Source organism: Corvus kubaryi, unplaced genomic scaffold, assembly GCF_017639235.1.
Source record: "Corvus kubaryi isolate FWS band 111438036 unplaced genomic scaffold, C.kubaryi_AGA036_p1.0 48837, whole genome shotgun sequence".
Classification (NCBI taxonomy): domain Eukaryota; kingdom Metazoa; phylum Chordata; class Aves; order Passeriformes; family Corvidae; genus Corvus; species Corvus kubaryi.
In genome coordinates this window covers 1-11,344 of record NW_024581339.1, presented here as the reverse complement: position 1 = coordinate 11,344, position 11,344 = coordinate 1, and the positions used below count along the sequence as shown (strand labels likewise).

At 39.3% G+C, this 11,344-nt stretch overlaps 1 protein-coding gene and 1 long non-coding RNA gene across 3 annotated transcripts; both read left to right on the top strand.

Moving 5' to 3' along the window:
• Positions 1–6: 6 nt before the first annotated feature.
• On the top strand, positions 7–6,817 carry LOC121672310 (butyrophilin subfamily 2 member A1-like). Its single transcript, XM_042044921.1, has 7 exons — positions 7–195; positions 329–355; positions 2,117–2,143; positions 3,288–3,314; positions 4,074–4,094; positions 4,208–4,234; positions 5,045–6,817. The coding sequence occupies exons 1-7, from the start codon at positions 12–14 to the stop codon at positions 5,554–5,556; spliced, it is 825 nt and encodes a 274-aa protein (XP_041900855.1). The 5' UTR covers positions 7–11; the 3' UTR covers positions 5,557–6,817.
• LOC121672312 lies at positions 3,343–4,067 on the top strand. Of its 2 annotated transcripts, none has more exons than XR_006018820.1 (3): positions 3,343–3,508; positions 3,604–3,641; positions 3,752–4,067. It is a non-coding gene; the product is annotated as an uncharacterized LOC121672312 (long non-coding RNA). The 2 variants fall into 2 exon arrangements; XR_006018819.1 differs by having other exon boundaries at positions 3,701–4,067.
• Positions 6,818–11,344: the final 4,527 nt, after the last annotated feature.

The window sequence follows — 11,344 nt, the reverse complement described above, 5'->3', positions numbered from 1 at the left end:
AATGGAATGGAATGGAATGGAATGGAATGGAACAGAGTGGAATGGAACGGAACGGAATGGAACGGAATTCTCCCCTTGATCCGCAGGGAACGCGCCGTCGCTGTTCCAGCGGCTGTTTTGGCGCTCCCAGAGTTTTCCGTAATTGCCGTTTCCCTTCCCCCTTCCCAGGGAAGAACCAGCAGGAGATCCAGGAGGGTGAGTGCGGGACTCGGCTTTCCCTGGGATTTGGGGCCCTGAGAAGCGCCCGGATCCCCCCGGAATTGCCCGGAAGCGCCGGGGGCGGGCGGGACCGCGGGAATTCCTGACGGCTGATCCCAATTCCTTACAGAGATCGAGGATCTCAAGGGGGAGCTGGGTAAGAGCCAGCATTAATTATTCATTAGCTGCTAATGAACTAGTCATTGGATGCTAATTAATTATTCGCTAACTGATAATCAACTAGCTATTAGATACTAATTGATTATTCATTAGCTGCAAATTAGTTATTCATTAGCCTTAAACCAATTGTTTATTAGATTTAAAGCCATTGTTTATTAGACTCGGACCAATAATTCGACTTAGACTAATTAGTTCTTAGACTAATTATTTATTATTCTTAGACTATTTATTAATGAGATTTATTCTAATTGTTTATTAGACTATTTATTGGACTCAGATTAATTATTTATTAGTCTATTTATTAGACTCAGAATAATTATTCATTAGACTCAGATTAATGGTTTATTAAATTTACAGTCATTATTAGGCTCAGACTAATTATTAGACTTAGACCAATTGTTTATTAGCCTAATTGCTGATTACACAAACTCTAGTTATTTATTAGACTCATGCTATTTATTAGACTGGTTAATTATTTATTAGACTCAGAATAATTGCTTCTTACCCTTGGACTAATTATTAGCTCCAGACCAATTATTAGATTTAGACCAATTATTTCTTAGACTTGGATTATTTATTAGATTTAGACTAATTATTAGATTCAGACTAATTTTTATTAGACTTAGACCAATTAATTATTTATTTGACTTAGCCCAATTATTATTTATTAGACTCAGACTATTTATTAGACTAATTGTTTATTAGACTCAGAATAATTTTTTATTAGACTTAGACTATTTCTTTATTAGACTTAGATTAATTATTTATTAGACTAATTATTAGGCTTAGACTGATTATTTATTAGACTTAGCCCAATTATTATTTCTTAGACTCAGACCAATTATTTCTTAGACTATTTATTAATCAGACTCATTCTAATTATTTATTAGATTTGGACTAATTTATTAGGCTCAGCCTAATGACTTCTTAGACCCAGAGTAATTATTTAACTCAGACTACTTGCCTGTTAGACTGAGACTAATTAGTTATTAGACTCAGACTAAATATTTATTAGCTTTGGACTAATTATTTATTCTTAGATGAGGTATTTGTTAGACCAGGACCAATTATTTATTCGACTTGGACTAATTACTTCTCCGATTCAGACTAATTATTTATCCGACTCAGACTAATTATCAGACAGACTAGTTATTAGACTTCAACTAATTACTTATTAGACCCATCCTAATAATTTATTAGCCCTGGACTAATAATTTATTAGACTTGGACTAATTACTAGACTCAGAATAATTAATTACTTATTAGACTCATTCTAATTATTACCTTACAGCAATTATTTATTAGATTCAGATTAATTATTTATTAGACCAAGACTATTTATGAGAATAATTCTAATTATTAGACTGAGACTGGAAATTTATTAGACTTAGACTAATTATCAGACAGACTAATTATTAGACTTGGGCTAAATATGTATTAGACTAATTGTAATAATTTATTAGACTCGGACTAATTATTTACTAGACTCGGACTAATTACTTATTAGACTCATCCTAATTATTGTCTTACCCCAATTATTTATTATTAGGCTCGGACTAGTGATTTCTTAGACTGAGACTAAGTATTTATTAGAATAATTTTAATAATTTATTAGGCTTGGATTAATTATTAGGCCCAGAGTAATGGAATTCTTTCCCTTAATCCCAACCTCAATTTTCGCCCCCAAACTGAGCCCAAATTTGGGGATTTTCCTGATTTTTGTTCCTTTCTTTTCCAGAGGAGGAGATTGGAAAATTCCAGAAGGGTAAAAAAGCCTCGAGTTTTCCTCCAAATCCGCGATTTTTGGGATAAAATCCAAGGATTTCGGTGGAGTTCTGAGGGTGGAGCTGGAAAATCCCTCGGGATTAATTCTTTAATTAATTATTAATTAATTCCAAGAGAGATAGAAGGGATAAATCCGGGATTATTTGTGGGAAAGGGGCCTAAAAATAATTGGGATAATTCCGATTAATTTAAATTCCTTTGGGAGCTGCTTCTGCTGGATCCGGAATTAATTTTCTAATAATCAATTAATATTTACCTTGATTTCCTGGAAATGTTTGGGAATATTTTTTGTTTAGTAATAACTGAATACTGAATAGTTAATTAGCAATAATGAGTGCTTACTTTCTTAATAATTAATAATTAATAATTAATGCTTACTTGATCATTTATCAATAATTAATAATAAATTATTAAAAATTAATAATAATGCAAAATAACCAGTAATTAATGACTATTAACTAATAACTAATAATTAATAACTAATTGTTATTTAATTGTATTTGAGCAAGCTCCAGCATCGACAGGTCCATTATTCTCTACAGATTAGAGATAATAATTATTATTAATTAAATACATTTTAGATCTATCTTGTCTCTATATTATTAATTAATATTGAATACCTAATAATTATTAATTGATATTTAATATAAGGTATTTAAATGTCTGTTATTCTGCAGAGATTAAACATAATTATACTTTATATCTATTTATAGAAAATGAACACCTAATTACTCCTACTAATTATATTTCATGATTAGATATAATATTTATAAGCAATTATTTCTTTTATACTTCTATAACATATAATCGATAACATTATTATTATTTATTACATAATTAAATATTCTATCTAAAAGACATTAATTATTCTATATAAACTATATATATAAATCATATTAACAATCAATATAAATCCTATTAAAAGTAAATATTAATGATATTAATAGTAAATATGAATCATTTAAAAGTTAAATATTAATTATATGATTATCAACCATTAATTAACTCGTTATCTCTCCAATTATTTCTGATCTTGATAATTATCTCGATATTCACACCACTTCCCCGGAATTCCCGCGACGATTCCCATTCCCAAATCCCGATTTCCTTCTCTGCCCCCGCAGAGAACCAGGAGATGGAGAAGAAAATCGGTGAGGAAATGCCGGAATTCGGGGAGTTTGGGCGAATTTGGGGAATTTGGGGAATTTGAGGAATTTGGGGAATTTCGGGGATTTGGGCTCTGGAAAAACGTTTGGAGCTGATCTGGGGCTGCTTTGGGAGGTGGGACTGGTGACAAAGGTGGGACATGGGGACACCTGGGACAGGTGACTGGGGTATGACCCAGGTGACCCAGGTGGCCCAGGTGGCACAGACACACCTGGCCCAGGTTTCCCAGGTGACAGAGGTGACACAGGTGACACACCTGCCCAGGTGACCCAGGTGACCCAGGTGACTCAGACCTGGCCCAGGTGACCCAGGTGACACAGGACACCTGGGACAGGTGACAGAAGTGACCCAGGTGACACAGATGACAGAGGTGGCACAGGTGGCACGGGTCACACACAGGTGGCACGCACAGCACACAGAGGTGACACAGGTGGCACAGGTGGCATAAGTGACATGGGAACACCTGGGACAGGTGACAGAGGTGGCACAGGTGACACAAAGGTCACTCAGGTGTCACACAGGTGACACAGGTGTCACTCAGGTGTCACTCAGGTGTCACTCAGGTGTCACTCGGGTGTCCCACACCCACCCAGGTGTCACTCAGGTGTCACCAGGTGTCACTCAGGTGTCCCACACCCGCCCAGGTGTCACTCAGGTGTCACTCAGATGTCACTCGGGTGTCCCACACCCACCCAGGTGTCCCACAGGTGGCCCTGATGGCTCTTTGGGCTCTCTCGTTGCAGGGCACATCCAGGCCCAGTTGGGTGAGTGGGACCCGGCCCGGATTGCTCCGCCCCGCCCGGCTCTGCTGGCATGCAGATGAGCTGCCGGGTTAATGAGCGTTAATTAGCATTAATTAGTGCTCCTTTCTGCACAGGATTCAGACGGGCTCAGAGTAACGCAGGTGAGTCCTGGCCTCCTCCTCCTCCTCTTCCTCCTTCCCCTCCTCCTCCTCCTCTTCCCCTCCTCCTCCTCCACTTCCTCCTTCGCCTTTTCCTCCTCCTTCTCCTCTGCCTGTTCTTCCTCCTCCACCCGTTCCTTCTCCTCCTCCATCTCCTTCTCTTCCTTCTCTTCCTCCTCCTCTTCCTCCTCCTCTTCCTCCTCCTCTTCCTCCACCTTCTCCTTCTCCTGCTCCTTCTCCTCCTCCATCTCCTTCTCTTCCTCTTCTTCCCATTTGTCCACCTCCTTCTCCTCCTCCTCCTTTTCCTTCTCCTGCTCCTCCTTTTCTTCCTCCTCCTCCCTCTCCTCTTCCTCCTCCTGCTCCTCCTCCTCCATCTCCTTCTCTTCCTTCTCGTCCTTCTCTTCTTTCTCCATCTCCTCCTCCTCCTCCTTCTCCTTTTTCTGCTCCTCCTGATTTTCCTCCTCCTCCTTCTCTTCCTTTTCTTCCTCCTCCTCCTTTTCCTTCTCCTTCTCCCTCTCCTCCTCCTTCTCTTCTTTCTCCTTCTCCTCCTCTTCCTCCTGCTCCTCCTCCTCCTTCATCTCCTTCTTTTCCTCCTCTTCCTCCTCCTCCTTCCCCCCAAATTTTCCCAAAAATCAGAACTTTGTGCTCTGTGGGGTTTTTTTTTGCATTTAGATTTTGCACATCCTAACACATGGAAAAATCCCAAATATTTGATTATTCTATATTGAACGGTATCAAACGATATCAAATTATCCCCAACGATACCAAATGATATCAAACTATAGCAACCGTTGGTTTTCCCTCCTTCCCAAGTCTCCCTGACCCTGGACGAGCACTGCAAACACCCCGACCTCGTGATCCAGGGAAAATCCTGGATCGTCACCTCCAAGCCGGGATCCAAGATCCATCCCAAAGCCGTGGTGGTGGCCCGGGAAGGCTTTTCCGAAGGGAAGAGCTACTGGGAAGTGGAGGTGGGGGACGGATCCGACTGGGAGCTGGGCGTGCTGGGCGAGGAGATCCGGGATTCCCTGCGGAACAACGGCGGCCGCTTCCCGGAGGAGACGGTGCCGGGGCTGGAGTATTCCCTGGGGGAATTCCGCCTCCCTGGCGGGAAGCTGGAGCGCAATTCCGGGAGCTGCCGCGTGCTCGGGGTCCTCCTGGACCAGGAATCCCGCACCCTCTCCTTCTTCGACGCCGAGGAGAAGCAGCGCCTGGGACTCCTCCCCTTGAAACTTCCCGGGAATCTCTTCCCGTTCTTCAGCCCCAGCTCCGACGGGAAAGCTCTGGGGATCCGCCCCGTGGGGGTTGGAGGGCCCCAGCAGTGACCTTTTAATATTCGCTTTATTTTAATAATTGAATTCCCTTTTGAACGTCCCAATTATTCCCTTTAAAATAGTCCAATTGTTCCTTTTTAATATTCAATTTATTTTCTTTTAATATTCAAATACCCCCTTCTAATATTCCAATTATTCCCTTTTTAGTATTCCAATCATTTTCTTTTAATAGTCAAATTATTCCCTTTTAATATTTTAATTATTTCTTTCAAATGCCCCAATTAGTCCCTTTTAAGTATTCAGATTATTCCTTTCAAATATTCAAATAATCCTTTTAAAATGTCCTAATTAGTCCATTTTTAATATTCAAAAAATCCCATTTTAAATAGTAAAACTACCCATTTTAAATAGTCAAACTATTCTGTTTTAAATATTCTAATTACTCCTTTTTAAATATTCCAATTAGTCCTTTTAAAATATCCTAATAACTCCCTTTTGAATATTCAAATTATCCCCTTTTAAAATATTCTAATTATTCTCTTTTAATATTCAGATACCCCACTTTTAATATTCAGAATATTCCCTTGTTAGTATTCCAATTAATTTCTTTTAATATTAAAATTATTCTCTTATAATATTTTGTTTCATTTAAATGTTGCAATTAGTCCTTTTATAATATCCCAATTAATCCCTTTCAAATATTCAAATTATTCTTTTAAAACATCCTAAGCAGTCCCTTATTAATATTCAAATTATCCCTTTTTAAAACATTCAAATCATTCCCTTTTATATTCAAACATTCCCCTTTTAATATTTCAATTTTCTTTTTATATTCAAATCATTCTCTTTTAATGTTTTAATTATTCCTTTTAAATATCCCAATTAGTACCTTTTAAATATTCAAATTATCCCTTTCAAATCCCCTAATTAGGAGTTGGGAATGGGCAACAAATCCCGGTCTGTGAGGCCAGGAGGAGATCAATGAATAATTATAAATTCGTTAATTCATTTAAATCCATTAATAATGACTAATAATTAATTAACCATCAATGGAATTATAATGTAAACCTATTAATTAATGAATTAATGAATCAGAGGGTGAGAAAGGGAAATAAAACCCAGCAGAGTTCCCAAAGTTCCCCAAACAATTTTCAGGGATTCAGGAATTTTGGAAAACCCCAAAGTGTTCAAATACTTCCCTTCTCTTCCCGTTTTCTTCCAGTTTCCTGTGGATAAATCCCGGATTTCTCTCGCTGTTTGTTACATTTCTTGGATATTTGGTTTGGAATAATAAATCCATGGGAATAATTCACTGCTGTGTCGGGAATCCCTGGAATTTTCTGATCTGTGGACCCTCAATATTTGAATTATTTGATTTTTTTAGATCCTATTTTATTTTATTTTTCCTATTCTAATTATCTTCTAGATCCTAATTAATTTTATTTGAGATTTTAATATTCCCCACTTTATTTGAATTATTTCATTTCTATTTTCTAATTATTTCCTATTTCCTAATTATTTTCTCTTTGATATTTGAATAATTCTCTTTAATTTTCTCCCAATTATTTTCCCTTTTATGTTCCCATTATTTTATATTTAATATTTTAATGATTTTCCAGTTTTAATCCAAATTATTTTCTCTTCTGCATTCCCATGATTTTATCTTGTATCCAAACTATTTTTTCTTTTATATTCCAATTACTTTCTCATTAATATTCAAGTTACTTTATAGTTAATATTCTAATAATTTATCTTCCAGATTCTGATTGTTTATGTTTAATATTTTAATTATTCTCCATTTTAAATTCTTATTTTATCTTCTACATTCAAATTATTTCATATTTAATATTTTAATTAGTTTCCATTTTTTATTCTCATTATTTTCTCCGGTCCTAATTATTTTACCTCTTATAGTCCAATTGTTTTCTCTTTAATATTCAAGCTATTTTATTTTTAATATTCTAATTATTTTCTCTTCTACATTCAAATTGTTTTACATTTATTATTTTAATTATTTTCTGGTTTATATTCAAATTATTTTATCTTCCATATTCTGATTATTCTGCATTTATTATTTTAATTCTTTTTAATTTTTTATTTTAATTACTTTCTTTTTTATATTCCAAATATTTTATTCTTCCCATTCCAATTATTTTCTCTTTTATAGTCTAATAATTTTCTCTTTTATATTCCAATTACTTCCTCATTAATATTCTAATTATTTTCTTCTCTATTGTAATGATTTAATCTTTTATGTTTTAATAATTCTCTTTCATTTTCTCACCAATTATTTTATCTTTTATAATGGAATGATTTGAATTTTGATATTCGAATTATTTTATTTTCGACATTTGAATTATTTTCTATTTCATATTTAAATTATTTTCCATTTTTTATCCTAATAATTTTCTCTTTCTCTTCAAATTATTTTCTATTTTCTATTTTAATTGTTTTCCATTTTTAATTTTAATTATTTTCTCTTTTCGAGTAGAATTATTTTATATTTAATGTTTCATTTATTCCACATTTTTATTCTAATTATGTTGCCTTCCAGATTCTAATTATTTATAGTTAATATTTTAATTATTTTCCATTTTAATTCTAATTATTTTATCATTTGTGTTCTAATTATCTTTCTCTTATAGTCCAATTATTTTCTCTTTTATATTCCAATTACTTTTCATTAATATTCAATTTTTTTTCTGTTTTATATTTTAATTCTTTTCTCGATTCTAATTATTTATATTTAATATTTCATTTATTCTTCATTTATTATTCTAATTATTTGCCCTTGGAGTTCCTAATTTTTTTATATTTAGTATTTTAATTGTTTTCAGTTTGCCATTCTAATTATTTCCTCGTCTACATCCCAATTATTTTATATCCCAGATATTTTTTAACATTCCAATATTCCCCTCCTATATCCAAATTATTTTCTCTTTTATATTTTTATTATTTTCTCTTTTATATTTTTATTATTTTCTGTTTAATATTCCAATTATTCCCTTTTTATTTTTAATATTCCAGTCGTTTCCTCTTCCCGATTATTCCCACTTGCCCATTCCCATCCCGTCCCATCCCAAAGGACGGAGTTCGGGATCGGGGAAAAATTCCGCCTCTATCGACCCCAGGTGAGGAATTTTTAGGGGGAAAAAAGGGAATTTTTGGTCTTTTTTGCCACCCAAAACCTGCTCTGGGAGTCCAAGGTGGGAATTCACCTTTGCCATGAAATTGTTGGAATAAAATTCCCATTTCCTGGTTTTTGGTTGGAGTTTTTGGCTGCGTTTTTTAGGGTTTGGTGGGTTTTTTGTTTGTTTTTGGGGTTTTTTTAAATAAAAGGAAATTTCCGTGGAAAAATCCGGGCTGGATCTGTTAAAAAGATTTCCCTAAAAATCTCCCAGGTAAAGAAACGATTCCCAAACCCATTCCTAGGGGCGAGGGGAGGATAAAGGATGGGAGCGATGGGAATTCACCGATGTCTCGGTTTGACAGACGGGTGTTGGCCAAGGCAGGAACCTCCCTTGGAATGGAAAAGAAAATTGCAACTCCCTTCCCTCTGAGTTATTATAATTTTGAAATCAAGGGGCTTTCAGGCAGAGATGTGGGAAATAGGAATAACAGTTCTTTACTATTATCTATCGATACGTGTATAACCAGTCAAACAAAACAACAATAACTCTGGCAGTAACAGCAAACAATCACAAACCCAGTGCCAGCCTTCTCGGCTGTCGGGCCCTTTCCCCTCGGGTGCAGTTCCGCTCGCAGCCGGCAGGGGCGCTGGCGGCTCCCGGTGAGCAGGGCAGGTGCGATGGTTCCCCCGCGGCTGCAGGGGGCGCTCCGGAGCGAGCTCGGGGAGCACACGGCACTGGGGGCCTGGGATCCCGGGAAGGGATGGAACAAAGGCTTCACAAACCCCTGGGCAGCCGATCCCGGTGTCTGGCTGGAGCCTCCGGAACAGCAGGCTGGAGCAGCAGGGACAAGCAAAATCCCAGGGGGCAGACGAGATGGATCAAACTCCGGAGCTGCAGCGGGAAGCCCCAGAGGTCTGGGCAGGCAGGGCGAGCGGGGCTACAGAGCAGCAAAGGCTCGAAGCAACGGCGGGGGCAGGGCTCGGAAATCCCGGGGTTTCTCCCTGAGGCACCCAAGCAGATGGTGAAAAGGTCCCTCTTTTAGTGAGGTGGGTGTCAGGGTCCCAGTGTAGCAGCTGCTCCAGTGAGCAAGCTCCGCTCACGGTAGAAGGAAGGCAGCCGAAAAAGCAGAAGTGTGCAGTGCTGCCGAATTGCCTCCACCATGATGGCAGCCTCTGTCTCCATCCGAACGCCGAGAACAGCAGCCCACAAGGTCAGGTGAAAGAGAGCAGCCCATCGGTGAGGAGATTGACAGCTGGGCTGGAAACCTCCCAGAATCAGACCTGAAACCAGGCAGAATTTACCCACGAGAATTTTACAAGGAAATTCTGCAGCTTCAGTGAACCCCACAGAGAAGGCCAAGAAGATAATCAGTGAGAGAAGATGTTCTGGACACGAGGGGAGGATGTTCTGGTTATGGGATGTTAAGAGTGTACAAGGAAGAACGTGTGGGTAATACGTAACAACGATACCTTTGCTTGTACAGCTGATTGTTTTCCAGCCTGAACGGTCATTGTTTGTTAGACAGCCTTGGCACTGTTTGTAAGCAGCCAATCTCAACAGGCCACAGCCACTGTGAAGAGCTGTAAGAGCGGCAGCAGAGAAAATAAAAAATCTTTCTCTCTTCCTCGACTATGGATTACGAGCAGTGTGTGCTGTTCCGTCTGCCTCGACAAAGCCACAGCACTCGGGTGTGGTGTGGGTGTCCAGGAGATCGCATGTCCAGGTGTGATCAGCAGGACACAAGGCTTACAGGAGACACAAACTTTTCTGCAGCAGCTGAACATGGGGCGTGAAGCAGGAAAAGCTCTAAAACAAGGAGGAGGGAGGGAAAGATCTCTGCCAAGCCAAACAGCACAGGATTGTTCAGCTTTGTATCAGCAGTGCACAGAGAGCAGATGCCCACTGCAGGCAGCAGTGAGGGCCCACTGAGTCAAACAGGGGATCTCTGCTCTGCAAAGATTGCAATGGAGTTGGTCTTTGGGAACTGGAAGGAATCCCTGGTGCAGCTGCCCCTCTTCCTCTGGCTCATCAGGGCAGCTGTGAGATGTGAGGCTTTGGGAAAGGAGGAGCAGAGCTGCACATGGGGCACCTGTAAGATCTGCTGCTTTCTTGCCTGAGCACATCCTGGGCTGGGGCAAGGGACAGAGGCAGAGAAGAGGAACAGAGCAGCCCTTGTTGCTCAGCAGGGCCAGGAAGTTCTGCTGGGAGAAAGGAGATAGCCAGAGAGAGAGTTTAAGGGTTCACTGGAAGCTGATGTCTTGGAGCATTTCCCTTTCCCAGGCTCCTGCCCACTGCTTCAGGAACTCCTAGCAGCATCTTCTGCTGTTCTCCTCTGATTCCCAGCAAAGCCAGCGTGAGGATGAGCAGGAGAGCCAAGCTGAGCCAGGTTCATCCCTGGTGGAGCTGCATGGCTTGGGGACCCCTGTCCCAGGGACCTGAGCCCACCTGTCCCTCTGTGCTGACACCACCTGAGAACTGAGCGGGGAGAGCAGCTGGAGTTCCAGGCACACCCGAGTGGAGAGGGAGATTTCTGTGGGGTGGGAAAGGCAGAACAGGAGCTGATAACTGGGGCAGGATGGAGCTGTGAGGGGGGTGGGCAAAGGAGGACCCACCCAAAGCAATGGTGCAAGGACTTGGCATGGCCATGGCAGAGCTTTGGGTGTGCAGGTGTGTGGAGACCTACACAGAGTGTTCTGCCTTTCTGCTGT